A 21,031-nucleotide genomic window follows, 5' to 3' on the forward strand; every position below is an offset into this window, starting at 1 on the left:
AATGATGTGCTATGCGATTCCGGTTCTGCAATGCTAGCCTTCAAGGTTTGGACATCTTGCCTTTAATAGGCATCACAAATATTTTACATTAACACTTTTTGCAGCTCCTCCATATTGAGCTAAGAACAGTCCAATCCAATAGGCCTCAACACAAGACTACAGCCAAAAATCCCTACCTTAAAACGAGTGGTTAAAAGACATCAGAATCCAGTAAGCATCTATAACCATCTCTGGATTTAAAGGGTATTTTTTTAAAATTGAAAGGAAATAAATTCTGGTGTCATTATTTTGAAGTTTATTGAAAGCCAACAGGATGTTAAGCCCACAAATACCAGTATAACTTGAACGGCTGACATTGTGTGTAAATTTATAGTGTGCGTGTTTTATAGGAGACACAAGAAAGGAAACAAAAAAAAATACATCTACAACTTATCTTCTGTGGAAGAAAAAAAAATTAAACAAGGGAAAAAGGCAGGTCAAGTAATTACTTTTTAATCAACTTCTTCAGACACCTTATGACATCTCCAGAACAAGTAGAACTGTACATTCTGGCCCAGAGATGGTACACTACCACTGTACCATGAATGCCCTGTTAAAAATCAACTTTAAGCAAACTGTTGGACTCCAGTGCAAAAACAAAACATACGAAGAATAGGATAGCCTGGCCAAGTGCTCAACTACAAATATTAAATTAATTGCAGAGATGGGGTTAAGTACAAAAGCAAGGGATTCTTCATTCACAATACATCCCCTATTGGAATCTAAACTATACAGTGCAGAGCAGTATTTACAGGGAAACGAAATAGGTGTAATACCCACTGGTTGCAATGATACTTTTGAATTAATAAATACTGCTGAACTAATGGACAGTTCAGCTCCTTACAGGGAGTGCTGTAAATATTCCGCTCTTCAAAAAAAAATTCTGCAACTACCATAGCATAGGTGGGCGATAGGAAGAGTCTATTGAAGCAAGCAGAAAAACCTAAATCAACTATTGCTCCAAACATTCTGACAATCTTAGACTGGATGCCAGAACGTTAACTCATGCTTTAAATTTTTTTTAACCAAGATGAAGTTTAGTTAAGTGATTACAATTTAAAAGGTAAAGTGAAAGTGACCGAAGGCTCACCTCTGCCAACTTACTTTGCAGCAATAAAAATACCTTTTGGCATCAAGAATGTTATATATTTGGATGCTTACCAGGTCACGTTTTGCTTCTTTCTGGGTTGCTCAACAATAGAATAACTTGTCAAATATAGTGTGCCACATACCCTCAATAATTCAGGCCTAATCCTCACCAACATCCTCAGCTCACTTACATCATCATCCAGTGTCTCATCATCAAGTTCTTCCAGCTGGGCCTGATTAAAACGGAATTGTATCCGACGCAAAACTTCTGTCAGCAGTAGAACGAGTGCACCCTTGTACCTGGGGAAAGCAAAGCAGTTAGGGGCAATAAATCTCAGCACAGAATGACTTGGGGCAGAAAAGCAGAATGCTCTCATTAAGTACAAAATCAAGCAAGTTTTCACTAATTCTCCCTCCTGCTTCAGTAGAACCTGTTCTAGTTATACCAGTATGGGAACAGTCTCACTATAAGAATGCCTCTCTCAGCACAAGCCCTGAACCTCATATTTGTATCTTTTTCATGGACTTCAATAGTCCATGAGAATCCTGGATTTACCCATTCAGGCTTCCTTCCTCCCAAATAAGAGGAGCAACATTGTTCATACAAAATGACAGGAGAAAGTATCAAATGAGGTACAGAAGCTGAATTAAATCATCTATGATCTGGATCATACAATAATGTCTGGATGTTACATCTTGGTTGCATCACATCAGCTCATATTACAAATTTTGTTTTATGTATCACACAGGCTGGAAAGAAGAGAGGAAGAGGTTCAGGTCTTAACCAGTGTTTTCAACTTAAATAAGTGTAATTACAGATATACGAAGGAAGATTGGTCTAAAGCAGGCAGGGAAAATAGACAAAAGTTAGTGGATGAGCAGAGGCAGACAATCAAGCAGATATTTCTTAAGACAACAAGATTTATTCTGGTCAAAAAGAAACACCATGAGAAGGCATACAAAGCAGTGACAACTAGTATTTAGGCCAGTGAATTAGGACTTCTAAGAAATGAACCAGATGTCCAAAAAGCTAATGAAGTGGGAGAAAACTGATCATTCATGTAAAATAGCAAAATATATATATAAAAAGTGTCTCTACAGATACACAAAGAGTAACTAAAGTGAATTTGGAACTCTAGGAGGATGCAACTGGGGAATTAATAAAGAGAAACCGGGAAGTGGCACATCACTTAAAACCAGTAATTTTTATTGCTTTTCAAGACAGAGGACTCTATACACATTCAAAAGCTATGAGCTAAACAAGGTGCTAATGGGAGGAATTTCCTTTAAGTCTTTATTACAAGGGATTAAGTGTTTGACAACTAAAAGTCAACAAATCACCAGGACCCAACAACCGCTATCCAGGAGTGTTTAAAGGATAGTGGAAACATTGGTCAAAATATTGCAGAATTCACTGGGTTCCAGGAAGATTCTAGCACATTAGAAAATTGTAAATGTATTTCTTATCCCTGTATCTCTTCAAGGGGGAAGAGAGATAGAAAGCAGGAAATTATAAGCCAGTCTTCCACCTTTCACTGGGAAAAATACTAGATTGTATTATTTTGGAAGAAACAGCAAGGCCTTTAGAGAAAACTAATGCAATCAAACAGAGCCTACATAGTTCTGTGAAGGGAAATCATGTTCTGCAAGTTTACTGGAGTTCTTTGAGGATATAATGAAGAGCTGATATGGGGCAAAAATGGCAGAAGTAACATATTTGGATTTCTAGAATACATTCAATAAAAGGTGCCACAACAGGTGAGAAGCTCATGGCAATGGGGATTATGTCTTAACTAATAGAGTGCCACAAAACTCAAACCTACATTGCCAATTATCGACTACAGTCAGTTCTTCAATAACACGATGTTCTTGTGCAACCCTGTGCAATTGAAAACTCGTGCTTTAGAAACAGCACGTAAGGTGTTGGCGATATAATCGCATTCCAGACATCACACTTTAAAAACAGTTTAGAAACAGTGTCCCCAATTTATTAATCGCGTTATAGCAAATTTGCATTAACAAAGCATGCGTATAACCTAATGACCTGTATTTATATTAATGACTGGAGTGGAGGGCAGACAGCATTGTAGAAAATCTGATACAGAAATAAATGGGAAGGCAGATTGTGATAAGGACAAGGAATCTGTATTGGGATTATAGGAAGGTTGAAAGATTGGAATGGGATGGGGAGGGGGGAGTTCTTGATAGATGGAATTTAGTCAGTGAGTCAGAGATTTGCAGCATGGAAACAGACCCTTCAGTCCAACTCATCCATGCTGACCAGATATCCTCAATTAATCTAGCCCCATATCCCTCTAAACCCTTCCTATTCATGTTCCCATCCAGATGCCTCTTAAATGTTGCAATTGTACTAGCCTCCACCGCCTCCTCTGGCAGTCCATTACACACACACACACACACACACACACACACACACACACACACACCTTTTCGTGAAAAAGTTGCCCTTTAGGCCATTTTTAAAATCTTTCCTCGCTCATCCTAAACCTATGCTCTCTAGTTCTGGACTCTCCCAACCCAGGGAAAATACATTATATATTTACCCTATCCAAGCCCCGCAAGATTTTATAAAGGTCTATAAGGTCACCCTCCAGCCTCCCATTCTCCAGGAAAATGATTCAATCTCTCCCTATAGCTCAAATTCTCCACCCTGGCAACATCCTTGTAAATCTTTTCTGAACCCTTTCAAGTTTCACAATATCCTTCCAATAGGAGGGAGATCAGAATTGCACACAATATTCCAATAACGGGGAGTTCAGAAATAGAGGGCATAGGTTCAGGGTGAGAGCGGAAAGATAAGAGACACCTAAGGGGCAACTTTTTCATGCAGAGGGTGGTACATGTATGGAATGAGCTGCCAGAGAAAGTGGTGGAGGCTAGTACAATTGCAACATTTAAAAGGCATTTGGATGGGTATATGAATAGGAAGGGCTTGTAGGGATATGGGTTGGGTGCTGCCAGACGGGACTAGATTGGGTTGGGATATCTGGTCAGACCAAAGGGCCTGTTTCCATGCTGTACATCTCTATGACTATGTAGGAAAGCGCAAGTCTCACTTTATACAAAAGGTATACAATAAGTCAAATGGAGGGCGACTCTAAAATGAATGCAGCACCGAGGGATGTGGGTGTTTTTGGCCACGGATAAAACAAAACATTAGCATACAGTTGCAGCTACTTAAAGCAGTGAATAGAATTCTGGCCTTGTTTGCTAGGGGTTTGGAGTTTAAAGTCTTATGACAATTGTACACATGTTGGCGAAGCTGAACCTGGAGTATTGTGCAGAGTTTTGGTCCCCATATTTAAAGAAGGGTTACTGGCATTACAGGCAGTTTGAGATACAGCAGACCGTTTCCAAAAATAAAGGGGTCGACTTATCAAGAACAAGAGAACAGATAAAGGCCTTTATTCATTCAAGTTTAGAAGACTGGGAGGTGATCGTTTGAAACATTGAGGATTCTGAGAGAGCTTGATAGGGTAGATGTTGAAAAATGTCTTTTATAGGAGGAAATCTCAAACTAGGGGGCATAGTTACAGAATAGAGGGACATTCAATTAAAACGGAGATGCAAAGGAATTATACCTCCAATGTTAGCAAACGTCTAGAATGCTGTACCCAGAGAGATGTGGAGGCTGATTTATTGAAGCTATTTAAAGTTAAAATGGACAGATTTTTGAATTATTAGGAAATTGAGGGCTATGAAATGAGATGATGATCAGGAGTTCAGGCCTGAGGCGAATCAGCTGTGATCTTATTGAATAACGGAAGCTTGACCGATATTCCATAAAAACAGCCCCTCCGGCAATTTTCTCTCTTGAAAAGACAGCAATAAATAGAGATTTTATTAAACAAATGACTCAGTATATTTGGCAGCGTTTAGATTTCTGGGTTCAGCTGTTTCATTCCCACCGGAAACGTATGGCACCTGGTTTCACAATGAGAGATGTATGTCATGAAAATAAAAATGTCAAAACTCCATACCAAAACTGATATTTTCTAATTATCTAGTTAACCACAACAAGATAGGAGCTATTTGAATTGATAGTGCTACTGGTTACGTTCCATTATGGAGCTTTGGCTGCAGGGTGATCAAACTTGGAACTGAATGATATTTGAGGACTGGTAAAAAGGAAAGGAGGTCAGTGCTCAATATAAGTGACAGGATCAGGATAATGTAAAATCTGAGCTGGTAAAGCTATGCAACAGCAAGAGCAGCACATAATAGTAGATGCAATTTTATAGGCCATCATGCGGTATTAGTAATGTAGATCACAGTAAACAAAAAACAAAATTAGGAAAATCTGAGGTGTGTCTAATAAAGGGAATGCAGTAATCATGGGTGACTTCAATTTATGTATAAATTTGGAAAATTTAATGAGCAATGCTGCAGAGAAAGAACTCCTGGAATGTATTCAGATAGTTTTTGAGCAATACGTCAAGGAATCAACTCGGGCAGGCTATATTAGATTTAGCATTATACAATGAGGGGGCTAGTTAATAATTTTTTTTGTTAAAGAATGTCAGGCATTAATATCAAAGCATGATATAAAACATTTTATTAGGTTTGAAGAAATGTTATTCAATCTGAAACTAGAGTCTTAAATCAAAAGGAGGACAACTGTGACGGTAGGAGGGGCGCATCAGCTGCAGTGGATTGTAAAAATACACAAAGATTTGACAATGGTTACAGACACTGCTAGTATTTAAACAATTAATGTTTGGTTTAAAAATACATTCCTTTAGGCAAAAAAATCAAGAATACCATGACTAACAAAAGAAGTTAAAGATAGTACAGTTCAAAAGCTTAGAGTTGTCAAAAATAATTGTACACCTGACTGTGATAATGTAATAATTGGCAAAGGAAGACCAAGAAATTGATTTAAAAAAAAAAGCAATACAATAAGGCATATAGGGAGCAAAGGCATGGCAGTTAAAGTTGCGGATGAAAGTTAATGTAGGAAAACATATTGAAGACAAATGGAGATTTTATACGATATATTGAGTGCATGGGCAAAAAATCTGGCAGATGGAATACAATATAGGAACATATGAAGTTGTTCACTTGGAACAATGAAAAAGCAGAGCATTACTTAAATGGAAATTTCCTAGGATTTAGGTGTTCTTGTGCATGAATCTCAAAACCTTAAGCAGTTCCAGTATGCAATGGAGAGCACAAATGGAATGCTATTTTTTATTATGGGAAGAATTGAACGTAAAATAAAGAATGTTATGATTTGGTTTGCATAGTTTTTGAGATATGGTCTCACCAATGCTATGTGCAGTTTTGGTCACCTTATTTAAAAGGTGGTGTACATTGAAGAAGATTCAAAGGAGGTATGCTTAATTGATACCTTGAATGAGTGGGTAGTCTTGAGGATAGATTGGACAGTCTGGCTCACAGGTCATTCAGCTATAATATGCATTTCGTTAATACAAATGCACTAACACGATTGACAAATTGGGGACAATTTCTAAAGCGCAAACTTTAAGTAATGGTTATAACACAATTCTGGCCCCATTAGTTTAAATGGTGCTGTTATTACTCAACTTAAAACACCTGATTGCACGAAAATGAAACTACAGCATTACAGCATTTTCACTATAATTTGGAAGCAAACAGACAACTTGCTTGAAATGTATAAGATCCTGAATGGTCTTGACAATTTGGATATGAGAAGAATGGATTTTCGTGTGGTTTAATCCAGAACTAGTGGGCAGTATTTCAAAATTAGGGGTCACCTTTTAGGACAGATGAGAATTCCACTACGTTAGCAAGGTACCATGTTCAACTTTCACATCATGGAGTTTACTTCGACAAGCATCTCAGACAGCCAACAATGCGAGTTTCAGTTTCAATGTGAAGTGAGAACAGTTCCCACTTTGCAGAGTCATGAAATGATCTTGTACAGAAATTTGCTTCCTGATATGAAAAAGGCAGTAGACTATGTTTGAGACATCTGTAAAATTATTCTTTATACAAAGGAATCATTTCAGGTTGAAGTGGCACCATAACTATCAGATGAACTGGGGCAGCTTGGGGAACAAAAACTGTCCATCTCCAAGACGGACTATGGAACAGGTATTGTTAGACCATACAGTAGGAATCAAAAATTGTGGCACTGGAAAAGCACAGCAGGCCAGGCAGCAGCTGAGGAGGATAGGTGACATTTTGGGCACAAGCCCAAATGGGGGTGGGGGTGGGGGCAAGGTGCTGAGAGATAAAGAGGAGGGTGGGGAGGCAGCTGGGAAGGCAATAGGTAGACGCAGATGAGGGGTGATGGCATTCGGTCAGAGGGAAGGGTGGAGCAGGTAGGTGGGAAGGAAGATAGACAGTTCAAGAGGTCGGTGTTGATTTAGAGGGTTGGACCTAGGGTGAGGTGGAGAGAGAGGGGAGACAGGAATCTGGTGAAGTCAACACTGATGCCACGTGCTTGGAGGGTCCCAATGTGGAAGATGAGGTGTTCTTCCTCCAGTCATTGGGTGCCGTGGATTTGGCAGTGGAGGCAGCCCAGGACTTGCATGTCCTTGGCGGACTGGGAGGGAGTGTTGAAGTGGTCGGCTACAGAGTGGTGGGGTTGCTTGGTGCGTGCCAGAGAGAGGTTTCCTGAATAACCACCAGCCTTCAAATCACTCAAAGTTGGAAGAGATAAGTACTCTACTTTATCTACTGCATCTTACAGATAAAGACTGCGCATCACCACAGAATTTAATAGAAAGAGAATGGCCAGCAGTATTCCAGTTTGCCATCATTGTTAAAAAGTCAACAACCAAGCATTCCTTTTGAGTTATGATACATTTGAGAAAACATGCTGACATCAAACTAGTTAGAAATATTGGATTTCAGACTTTCACAAGCAGGTTGAAACATTTAGCCAACTTTATAGCTCAATAAATATCGTTAGTAATCCTGCCCTTTTGAACTCATTGAACAGAAGCTTCAGATTTTCAAAGTCACAGGTTTTATGCAAATAACTGTGTAGCAAGGCCAGAAAGTAGCAAGTCTGTGGAAAGAAATTAGTTGTACAATTTAAGAGAAACTCAAAAGAAATCAATTTGACAGGCAGAGGCAATTAAAGTTCAAGACACTAAACTGGGAACATTAAGGACTTTTAATTAGATGAGTGAGTTTTTTGGTATCTTTATACTACAAATACTAAGATATAGCAGCTAACCTGTTTAGTACCTCATCCCGATCAGCCAGCCTACTCTTGATTTTACTTGTTAGGTAGTCCAGAAATATTGTCCAAATGTCAAGGCAGGAGAAATAACCCTCATGACTGGGCTGTAACAACAAAACATCAGAAATTATGTTTGCTGCTTTTACAAACTGGTTGCACATATAGAATTATATCAACATTAGACGTATACATATACAGGAAATTTGGCTCCAACAGTCCATTCAGGATGGTTATGCCCCACTTTCCTCCACCACACTTGTCCTCACATCCCACTCCCTCCACCCTCAAATGTTTGTCTAGCTTCACTTTAAAATTTAGCTGTACTATTTGACCATTGCATGTGGTAACAAACTCCCTATTCTCAACCTTTATTTTTTAATCTAAAAATGGTTAAGTCCAGAATGGTGGTTGGTTAGCTCAACAAGACATGGTGACTCATGTTAAACCACCACCAGTCATTTCTCTCGAATGAGAGCACAGCCCTGTGGTCTAGTAAGACAATGAAAACTTTATCTTAACTGGGAGGTGAGGGGTGAGTTTAAGAAGTTCATAAGACATAGGAGCACTCATTCAGGTCATTCAGCCCATCAAGTCCACTCTGCCATTCAATTATGGCTCTCACCCCTATTTTCCTGCTTTCACCCCATAACCCTTCAATCTATTATAAATTAAAAATCTGTCTAACTTCTCAAATTTACTCTCCGCCCCAGCATCCACTGCATTTTGGGGTAGTGAAGTATACAGATTCACAACCCTTTGGGAGTAGTTTCTGCTCACTATTTTAAATTTGCTATCCCTTAACCTAAGACTATAACCTCTCGCCCTAGAATGCCCCACAAGAGGAAGCATCCACTCCACATCTATTTTTATCCATAGCTTTTAACATCTTGCCTACTTCAGTTTGATCCCCCCTCACGTTTCTAAATTCCAGAGAGTTAAGGCCTGAACTCTTCAATCTCTTTTCGTATGACAAACCCACTAGAACTTTTCCTGTGTCCTGAGTGTTTTGGAATATTATAACCAAATGAATCCACCATCTCCGCAGCCACTTCCCTTAACACCCTAGAACATAGGCCATCAGGCCCGAGGGACTTGTCTGCCCTCAATCCTAATTGTTTGCAGAGTACCTTTTCCCTATTGATGTTGATTGCTCTTAAGTTCTACTCTATTGTCTCCGAGTTGCCCGTTCCAATAAGAATGGCACTACTGTCCTCCACCATGAAAACTGGGGCAAAGTATTGATTTAGCATCTCTGCCATTTCAGAACTCCCCACTACTAACTCTTTGGTTTCATCTTCCAAGGGACCAACATTCACCTTAGCAACTCTTCCCTTTTATAAACCTATAGAAACTTTTGCTGTTCTTTGATACTTTGTGCAGTTTTCTTTCGTACCTTAGCTCTTAATTTTTTAGTATCCCTTTGTTAATGTTTGAAAATTGCCCAATCTTCCAGCCTGCCACTGGCCTTTGCAATATAGTATACTTTAGTTTTTGACTTTATATTGGCCTTGACCTCCTTGTTTAGCCATGAATGTTTTTGTATCCCACCTTACCATCTATTTTCCTCACTGGGAAGTATTTTAGACATGAGAAATTAAGTAGCTCCTTAAACAACTACCACTGCTCATCCACTGTCTTGCTTGTTAGCCTTCCTGCTCAATCTACTCAGGCATGAGGAAAGATTTGTAATTTTCTTTGTTTAATTCCAGATCAGTGTGGGACTCCACTTTCTCACCCCAAAAACTCAATTTTGAATTCCATCATACTATGGTCACTACTATGGTCACTACTCCCTTCAGATTCCTTAACTATGATGTCATCAATTAAATTGTCCTCATTACACAATGCCAATACAGTAGCCTACTCCCTGGTCAGTTCCACAACACACTGCTCCAAGAAACAATCTCTAATACATTCAATGAGTCATAGAGTCAGAGATGTACAGCATGGAAACAGATCCTTTGGTCCAACCCGTCCATGTTGACCAGATATTCCAACCCAATCTAGTCCCACTTGCCAACATCCGGCCCATATCCCTCCAAACCCTTCCCATTCATATACCCATCCAAATGCCTCTTAAATGTTGCAATTGTACCAGCCTGCACCACATCCTCTGGCAGCTCATTCTATATACGTACCATCCGCTGTGTGAAAAAGTTGCCCCGTAGGTTTCTTTTATATCTTTCCCCTCTCACCCTAAACCTATGCCCTCTATTTCTGGACTCTCCGACCCCTGGGAAAAGACTTTGCCTATTTACCCTATCCATGCCCGTCAATTTTGTAAACCTCTATAAGGTCATCCCTCAGCCTCCAACGCTCCAGGGAAAACAGCCAGTTCCGCCTCTCCCAAAGAAATCTGCTTCCAGGTTATCCTTGCCAATTTGATTCTTCCAATCGACAAGAAGGTTAAAATCACCCACGATTATTGCCGCACCTTCTTTGCAAGCCTCCAACATTTCTTGGTTGATATTGTGCCCCACTGTAGAACTACTGTTTGGGGACCGAAAGATTACTCTTCCCCCAAGTACTTCCTCACTTTGCTATTTCTTATTTCTACCCAAACTGATTCGACATCTTGTTCTCCTGTGCTCATGTAATTTCTCATTACAAACACTGATCCCTTCCTTTACCGGCAAAGCTACACCACCTCTTTTTCCTTTCAGTCTATCTTTCCAAAATGCTGAGTACCCCGAGATATTCAATTCCTAGACCTAGCCTCCGTGTAACAGTGTCTCAGTAATCAATACCAAATCGTACCCTTTTGTTTCTATTTGCTCCATTGAGTCATTAATTTTGTTTCTAGTGCTTCCTGAATTTAGATACAAAACATTTAAATTTGTTCACTAGGGTGAATTTCCCTAGTCTTTTATAATTCCTTGCTGCAGAGACATTCACCTGCTCTGTCCCTAACCTGTCTGGTAGCCATCTGCCACATTACTAACCTGCACTCTTACCTACTCCTTTAATTTGAGTTTCTAATTTCCCAGAGAACCGCAACCCCCTACCTACCCCCCTCGAGCAACCAGAATTTACTACAGATGTAGTCATTGGGAACCACATTGGGGTCCACCAGCTCCCATATTATGCAGGAACAACTTATCACCAGACCCTCCATCCTTACTTCATTTAACTAGTTTTGAAATGTTTTAAAATTTAACTTTTCAATATTGCTGATTATCTCAATCTGAATGTAAGTTATAACCAATAATTTAACAAAGATTCAATTTAACAGACTAAATTTTAACATTCAAATTTAGCAGATGCCTTATCAGCCAATAAAGTCACAGCTTTCCTGTGACATCACTTCCCTTCATCCTCATCAGTCAAACCAATTAGAAACTCTTACCTTCCCAGGCTGCCCTCTGGCTCACTCCTGCAGAAAAGCCCTTCATGGTAACCTCAGCCAGGGCAGGAACAGAACCCATGCTGTTGGCACTCTACATTGCAAACCAGTCAACTAATCTAACTGACCCCCAAATAAATAAAGATGAAGAAGTTTCTTCTGACTCCCCTGTAGGACATCTTGGCAACAGTTTTATATTGATGAAATATTACCCCTTGTGTTTTTCCTGAGGAAAACAAACATTCTCTGTTTGCACTATCAAAGGTTTTCACAATCATAAATACCTCCATTACGTCTTTGGACTTTTTACCCAACAGGGGGAAAAAACCCAGATCCAGCCACTAATCTTTTTGCAATATACAAGCCCACATATTTCTGAAATCATCTTTGTACATCTTTGCATTCTCCGCAATGTCTCTATTTTTATGATTGTGGCAGTTAAAGCTGTACTCAGTTTAGATATACATTAGCGCAACTTTCCTACTTTTCAATGTAATCCGTTTAGAAATAAAGCCTACTTATGGCCTTGCTAGCCTGGGGAAATGATTTGTATCTTTGTAGTCATACAAGACACCAAGTAGTCATAAGTGATGCCAAGAAAATAAGCTATTCTCCTTATCAAAATACACTAGCTCATTTATTTGCCTTGAACTGAATTTGCCAATCATTTGTACATTGAACAATGTTTCTCATTGAACATTAGTTCTCCTCTGTTTTGACCAACTGAAGCAATCTAATGTGATCTGTAAATTAAGAAATTGTGCTCGATTCCAAAGTTCTCATCTTTAATTAAAATTGTGAACAGTAGACCCATCATTGTCCCTTGTGGAGCACTAATATCCACTCTGAATAAGGATCCTTACTTCTACCCCCTGCTTTGTCTTCAAGCCAATTAACTAATTTTTAAATCACTTATTCCCTGATCTAATCTTTTATGAAGCATCTTATTGAAGGCCTTTTGAAAATCCAGTTACCATAAGACACAGGAGCAGAAATTAGGCCATTCTGCCCATCAGGTCTGCTCTACCATTCAATAATGGCTAATGGGGTTGAAAAACCTATTTCCCCACTTTTTCCCCTGTAACCTTTGATCTCCTTCACCATTGAGAACTTATCTATCCCTGTTTTAAATGTACTCAATAACCTGGCCTGCACCGCCTTCTGTGGCAATGAATTCCACAGATTCATCACCCTCAGGCTGAAGTTTCTCTTTACCTCTGTTCTAAAAGGTCTTCTCTTTACTCCAAGGCTGTGCCCTCGGGTCCTAGTCTCTCCTGCCAATGGAAACATCTTCCCAACATCCACCTTATCCAGGTCTTTCAGTATTCTGTATGTTTCAATAAGATCCCCCTTCATCCTTCTAAACTTCATAGAGTACAGACCCAGAATCCCCAAACATTCCTCATGTTAAGCTTTGCATTCCTGGAATCATTCTTGCGAACCTCCTCTGGACTCACTCCAGGCTAATACATCCTTCCTGAAGAATTGGGCCCAAAATTGCTGATTATATCCTAAAGGTGGTCTGACCAGAGCCTTATAAAGCCCCAGATATACATCCCTGTTTTTATATGCAAGTCCTCGCAGGATGAATGCCAACATTGTATTTGCCTTCCTAACTACCAACTTAACCTGCAAGTTTACCTTGAGAGAAACTTGGACTCGGACTGTATTAATATTAAATGATTTGTCAGAATTCTCCATCACATCTCCACTTCTGAAACACGCTATCAAGATATTGTTCTATTCTCTCAACAGAAACCTCATTATTTTTCCCTTCAATGTTAATTTAACTATTATCCCTTCACAAATTTAGGAGTTACATTTGCCATCTGCCAATCCCACCGACGTTTGTTAGGAATGACTTTTTTAAAAAAACTTTATCTCTTTCCTAAGTAGTCTCAGAATACGTAAATGCAATCCTTCAAAGCCAGGGTTCTCTCCCCCACCACTTAGATTATTCAAAACTATTTTTGATTTAAACACATTTCTCATTGTTCACACCATTCAATGACACATACTTGTTTCACCACTATATTAAATACGAAATAAAATGAGACAATATTTCTGCCATTTCTCTATCATTACTGTTAGCATTAGCTTGCCTCTCAATGGACCAGTTCCCATAACCTTTTCTATAGCCTGTAAAAGTACTTTATTTTGCTTTATTTAATTTCCTGGCTCCTCTTTACCTTAATTATTTTGTTACTTCTCTCCTAATCTCTACTTCCTCTGATTATGCACTCCTCTGATATCTATACACATTATTTTTGACTGTTTATAATCTCAGTTGTTTCCTTTCAGCTTTGATTTGGAGATGCCGGTGTTGGACTGAGGTTACTAAGTTAAAAATCACATCAGGTTATAGTCCAACAGGTTTATTTGGAACCACTAGCTTTCGGAGCGCCACTCCATCAGGTGGTCTGGCCAACCACCTGATCAAGGAGCAGTGCGCCAAAAGCTAGTGTTTTTTAACCTTTTAGCTTTATTCATCTCTGGAGTCCCATTTGCAAATTTAATTTTCTTCTTTTAATATGTGAACTGTTTCCAGCATCCTCCAGAACATCTCAAATCTTATCCATGATGATCAACATTATCATTTCTCAATTACTGTTTCTTTCATTTCCCAAGTTCTATCCCCAGCCTCTTAAAGTCGGCTGTTTAACCATGGCTTGCATATTATGGTTACTATAGCTTTTATGTTACCCTACCTTATCTCTGTTCCTTATTAATCAAGGGAAAACCTTGTAGTTTGGCATTTAACAATGTTAATGTTTAGAAAGATGCCTTACAAACATTAACAACCATTTCTTTGCACACTTGTCCTGTCCAAGTAAATATTAATAAGGATATGCCAGTGATTATTCTTCTATGTTTGTATTCCATGTCCTGATTTCTCTGGATAATTCTTCTACAACTTCTCCATTTAAGGTGATCAGTAGACCACATCAGCTAGTTTGGTAGATCCATTTTGTTCAGCCTTTCTAACTATAGGATTCTATTTTAACTGTTTCCCTTCTTTTAAAAAAAATCATACATGCAACTTCATTTCCCCTTTTTCCTCCCTCTAACTTTTTAAAATCTGTTCTCATACACTGTAATGTTTACTTCACAGTAACATTTATTTTATAGTGTGGTCATGTCTCTCATCTAGATCATGCATGGTTGATCCCAACAATGATTCTAGTTCCCCCCTTTTATTACAGTTGCTGAGCATTGATGTACAATTACTTTAACTTATTTTAATAGGATTTCTCATGTTTAAAGCAGTTAATTGCCTTATTTTATACTTCGAATGCTCTCCAGTGCTGCTTTGTTTGCATTTAGGCTATTTAAGATTCTTCCAGCTCCCTTTGCCACTCCAATCATCTTTAGTTTAAAGCCTTAGTCACATTTCCACCCTTTTCCAGTAGAACACAAGTCCCATCTCAGTTAAGGTGGACCCTCCTATTGATGCTGCTCTTCTGTTCCAGAATGTGTTAGCACACAGAGTTTGGAATCCCCTTTCCTACACCATCCCTTTAGCTATTTGTCAATTCTGATTTGTTTGCTTCCTATGTTCTTTGTGCCTGGCTCAGACAACGATCTAGAAATTATGAAGTCTTGCTTCTAAATTTGAGCAAAACTGATTCTTCAGCAGGACCTCTCAGCTTGCCTATATGGATCACAATGACTAGAACTAACACTCCCTTTCCAAGTTCACTTCTAGCCACTGAAAAGATATCCCTAATCCTGTCATCAGATAGGTCTTAAAACCTGAAAGGCCTCACCTAAGTCCAAGCAGATCAAATCATTTGACCTAGAGTCTACTCAAGATCATGGATCATCTAATTATGGCCTTAATTCTAATTTCAGCATCTTAAATGAAAGACCCTAGATTTTGAAATGGTGTCCCTTAGTTCTAGATCCACCCACAAAGGGAAACATTCTCTCAGCATTTTAAACATTTCAGTAAGACCACCTCTTTATCATTCTAAATTTAAAGCTCACAATGCTCTAGCTTTCCACACAAGATAGCCCCTTTATCCACAGAATCAATGCAAGGAAGCTTCTCTGAACTGTCTCCAAACGGGGTATTTAACAATATCATTCACTCCCTCCACCACTGACATAATACGAGTGTACACACTGCAAAACCTCCTTAGACAGCACCTTCCAAAGCTATGACCTCTATCACTAGCTAGGTCAAACTCCAGGAACACTCCAAAAAAAAAACCACGACAGGCATGATCTGCAGGGATTCGAGGAGGCAGCTTGCCACCATCGACAATTAAGGATCAGAAATAATGCTAACCTCTTGTACTGCATGTATAAAAATCACACAGAAGTTGCTCCTACAAACCCAAAATGCAACAAAACACGTAGGAGATTCCGGTCAGCCATTCTCTCCAAAAAAGCACAAATAAACATTCAATGTAACAACATTTCCACTGCACAGGCTTCAATCCTTAGAAGTATCTTCAGCAATACTCAATGTGGATTAAAGTAACCCCACCACTGACAGACATTAGCATGCTTTAAAGAATGCGAATAATGAAATGTGATACCACCGTCATCACGCCCATTATATAGAGCTATTTTGCTTGGTTCCTCTTTGGGTATCTAGATTTATATTTTAAAAAAATGGTGGTAAAATTAGAAGATAGACTTTTTAGGGGTGATTCAGGAGTTTGGTTGACAGTTTTTGACAATGTGCTGTATATCAGCAACTATTAACGTAAAAATAAAATGATTGGAGAAAACAGCTAAGTAAAGCTTTTAAAGAAACAAGAGATACTGCCTCAATCAAATTGAAAGACTGGCTTTGACAGGATTAAAGGAACTCTGCACGATGGTTGCTTAGCAACTCCTTCTATACTTCAAATTCTGTTTATAAACCCAGGAATCAGTAAGGAAGATAGCGAAAGTAGCAAGTCTCTTTCTTGAATCTCTCAGAAGTGCTTGGGAACCTCCTGGGAATTTCAAGTTTTAGAATACCAGTACTTTTGACTACATGAAATCTGAAAAGCTGAACTGTATCTATTTGAATGCAACCAGAACGGAAGTTTATTAACAGTCTATAGTTGTCCACAATTTGTCGTCTTGTCCACTGAATTTCCTCTCCCTGACGTTACCACCTTATATCCTGTGTTTCCAGATTCTTGGCCAACTGAGTATTGTTTTTCCCCCCGTCAATTTTTTTGCCATTTAAATTTGAAAATCCATCCTCACTGCAGAAAGTCACGTTTGTGTTGAGTATATGCCTCATTTGGAATCATGGGGATCCAGTTTTAATCCAGATTGTAGTTTAGGTGTCAACTAATATTTACCACTTGCTTCAAGAAAAAGGTCTGTTTATAAGCAACAGATTAGTTTGAATTCATGAAAAGAAACTGATGAATGTTTTGTTCTGAATAGTACAAAAGCATATGGTCATTTAGGTAAATTAATCAACATATTTATACTAATGCTGCAACTGTAGAAGTAATGGGGTTTTGTCAGAACATTCTGTCATACTACATGGCAAGCTTTTGGGTTGTATACGCACTCAAAGTTCAGGTTCCTAGGAAGTCAATCTCACCTGATGAAATGTATATTTGAAAAGAAGGGCCAGAAACTCCACCACTGGAAACTGGGAGTTGGACTCAATCCGACGCAGGTGAACACTCACAAACAGTCGCAGGAAGTCAGTAAACTTTTCCACATAGCTGAATAAGGGAAAGATCAGGGATAAAGATACTCAAGAAATTTGTCACACACCAAACTCAAATTTTTAAAATACATGCAAAGGAGTAGCAGCTTTCAAACATACTGTTAGTACAAGAAATGTAGATAATTTATACGATAGCAAATAAAGCCCTGCAACCATTACCTACAGGATAGAAAACTATTCACTCTAATACCTGAATCATAGGAAGAAAAAAAAATCCAGACAAAGGCAACTAGAGATGTTCAGTCAAAAATCCACACAAGACTTCAACTTGATTCACATTCACCTTCTGTCCCCACGATTCCTATTGCAGTCTGTCTAAGGTGATGATTCATCAGTGCTGTCAACACAGATACCTCATCAATAGCAGTCATTCATCCACTTTTGCTACATGTGTTCTTAAGCTGGGGTCCAGGAATGTTTATTGAACAGAACAGGCTTTATAGAGGCAGTGGTGCAGTTGTATTATGACTCACTTATTAATCCAGAAACTTGGATAATGTTCTGGGGATATCCAGGTTCAAATCCCACCATGGTAGATGATGGAATTTAAATGCAATTTTAAAAAAATCTGGAATTAAGAATCTACAGATGTCCAAGTAGTACTGTTGATTGCCAGAAAGACCCATCTGACTCACTAAATGTCCTTCAGGTAATAGAAATTCTGCCATCCTCACCTGGTTTGACCTAAATGTGATTTCAGAACAACTGCAAGTTGACTTTCAAGTGCTCTCTGAAATGGCCAGCAAGTCACGCAGTTGCATCATTTGTTATTACATCTCAACAAAGAAATGAAACCTGACAGACCTGCCAGTATCAATGTATGCTCCAGAAAAACAGCCCTGTCAACACCACAAAGTCCTCCTTACTACATGTCAGGCTTGTGACAAAATGGCAAGAGCTGTCAAGATTAGTCAACCAACAGTCTGACAGAGTCAGTCATGGTATTAATGTCTATAAGACACATTCTTTACTCAATGTCCCAGACACCAAAATCCCTGTATATGACCTTCCCCACCAGGACAGACAGCAGTGATGGCCACAAGTAGTGCACAGTGAGGTGGTAGGTATCCTGGGAGTCATCAATATGGACTCCGGGCTTCCTGAGGGCTCACTGTTTCAAGTTAAACATGGGCAAGGAAACGTTCTGTAGGTTACCAAGTTCCATCCTCCCTCGGCTCAGTACTCCATGCTGAACAACACTTGGAAGAAGCACAGAGGGTGGCAAGGATGCAGGATGTACTCTGGGTAGAAGATTTCAATGTCCACCACAAACACCAGAGGCTCCACAGCAGCACTTCTGGTCAGGTTCTAAAGGCCATAGCTGCAAAACTGGATCTGTGGTAGGTGATAAAGGAACCAAGAGGGAAAACATATTTGATCTCATCCTCGCCAATCTGTCGCCTGTATATGCATCTGTCCGCAATAGTCCTTGGAGACAAATTCCCACCTTCACATTGAGAATTTTCTCCAGTAGTGTTGTGTGGCACCATCACCAGGCTAACCAGGGACAGAATAGGGTTCCTTGCTGATCTTTGAGGGGCCCTATATGTGGAACCACAGGATACAGGGGAGATACTAATTGAATACTCTGAATCAGTGTTTATTGTGGAGAAGGACACAGAAGATATAGAATATAGGGAAGTAGATGGTGACATCTTGAAAAATGTCCATATTAGAGATGTGGTGATGGATGCCTTAAAACACAAAAGATGGATAAATCCCCAGGACCTAATCAGGTGTATCCTAGAACTCCATTGTAAGTTAGGGAAGTGATCCTGGACCCCTGAGATATTTATATCATTGATAATCACAGGTGTGGTGCTGGAAGACTAGCAGTTGGCTAACGTGGTGCTACTAGTCAAGAAAAGTGCTACCAGTGAGCCTGATACCTGTATTGGGCAAGTTGTTAGAGGGATTTCAGAGGAACAGGATTTACATGGACTTGGAAAGGCAAGGACTGATTAGGGATAGTCAACATGGCTTTGTGCATGGGAAGTCATGTCCCATGAACTTAAGTGAGTTTTTTGAAAATGTAACGAAGAGAATTGAGGGCAGAGCGGTAAATGTGATCTAAATGAACTTCAGTAAGACATTCAACAAGGTTCCTGATGGTACTCTGGTTAGCAAGATCACATGGAACACAAACAACTAGCCATTTGGATACAGAACTGGCTGGAAAGTAGAAGACAGGGTGATGTGGGCTGCTTTTCAGACTGGAGTCCTGTGACCAGTGGTGTGCCACAAGGATCGGTGCTGAGTCCACTGCTTTTCATCATTTATGCAAATGATTTGGATATGAACATAGGATGTATGGTTAATAAGTTTGCAAATGACATCAAAACTGGAGGTGCAGTAGACAGTGAAGGTGGTTACCTCAGAATACAACGGGATTTTGATCAGATGGGCCAAGGAGTGGCAGATGGAGCTTAATTTAGATAAATGCGAGGTGTTGCATTTTGGAAAAGTAAATCAGGGCAGGACTTATACACTTTATGGCAAGGCCCTGGGGAGTACTGCCGGACAAAGACTAGAGGTGCAAGTCCATAGTTCTTTGAAAGTAGAGTCACAGGTAGATAAGATAGTGAACGCAGTTGGTATGCTTTCCTTTATTGGTCAGAGCATCAAGTATAGGAGTTGGGAGGTGATGCAGCTGTACAGGACATTGGTTAGGTTTTTGGAATACTGCATTCAGGTCTGGTCTCCCTGCTACAGGAAGGATGTTGTGAAACTTGAAAGGGTCAGAAAAGCTTTACAAGGATGTGGCCAGGCTGTGAGCTATAGAGGGAGATTGAATAGGCTAGGGCTATCCCCTGAAATGGAAGCTGAGGGGTGACCTTACAGGAGGTATATAAAATCATGAGGGACATGAATAGGGTAAATAGACAAGGTATTTTCCCTGAAGTGGGGCAGTCCAGAACTAGAGGGTATAGGTTTAGACTTGGATTACTTACAGCGTAGAAACAGGCCCTTCGGCCCAACAAGTCTACACCAAGGGACCTAAGGGGCAACTTTTTCCACAGAGGGCGGTGAATTTATGGAAATGAGTGCCAGAGGAAGTGGAGGTGGCTGGTACAATTGCCACATTTAAAAGGCATCTGAATGGGTATATCAATAGGAAGGGTTTAGAGGGATATGGACCAAATGCTGGCAAATGGGACTAGACTAGTTTAGGATATCTGGTTGGTGTGGACAAGCTGGACCGAAAGAACGTAGAACATTACAGCGCAGTACAGGCCCTTCGGCCCTCGATGTTGTGCCGCCCTGTCATACTAATCTGAAGCCCTTTCAAACTACACTATTCTATGTATGCCCATATGCCCGTCCAACGATGACTTAAATGCACTTAAACTTGGCGAATCTACTTTTGTTGCAGGCACAGCATTCCATACCCTTACTACTTTGAGTAAAGAAACTACCTCTGACATCTGTCTTATACCTATCTCCCCTCACTTTAAAGTTGTGTCCCCTCTTGTTTGCTGTTCCCATACTGGAAAAAGGCTCTCCCTGTCCACCCTATCTAACCCTCTGATTATCTTGTATGTCTCTATTAAGTCACCTCTCAACCTTCTTCTAACAAGAACAGCCTCAAGGCCCTCAGCCTTTCCATGTAAGACATTCCTTCCATACCAGGCAACATCCTAGTACCCTTTCCAAAGCTTCCACATCCTTCTTA

At 39.7% G+C, this 21,031-nt stretch overlaps 1 protein-coding gene across 2 annotated transcripts in view; it reads right to left on the minus strand.

The window, feature by feature from the left end:
• xpo6 (exportin 6) overlaps positions 1-21,031 on the minus strand; it is a 140,600-nt gene that overhangs the window by 49,466 nt on the left and 70,103 nt on the right. For both annotated transcript variants that reach the window (XM_043711504.1, XM_043711505.1), the window contains 3 exons: positions 17,227-17,353; positions 8,321-8,430; positions 1,320-1,428 (listed from right to left, as the gene is read on the minus strand). In XM_043711504.1, the coding sequence (XP_043567439.1) occupies positions 1,320-1,428; positions 8,321-8,430; positions 17,227-17,353 (346 nt within the window). The remainder of the gene's footprint in view (positions 1-1,319; positions 1,429-8,320; positions 8,431-17,226; positions 17,354-21,031) is intronic.

Source organism: Chiloscyllium plagiosum, chromosome 21 (genome assembly GCF_004010195.1).
Source record: "Chiloscyllium plagiosum isolate BGI_BamShark_2017 chromosome 21, ASM401019v2, whole genome shotgun sequence".
Taxonomy (NCBI): domain Eukaryota; kingdom Metazoa; phylum Chordata; class Chondrichthyes; order Orectolobiformes; family Hemiscylliidae; genus Chiloscyllium; species Chiloscyllium plagiosum.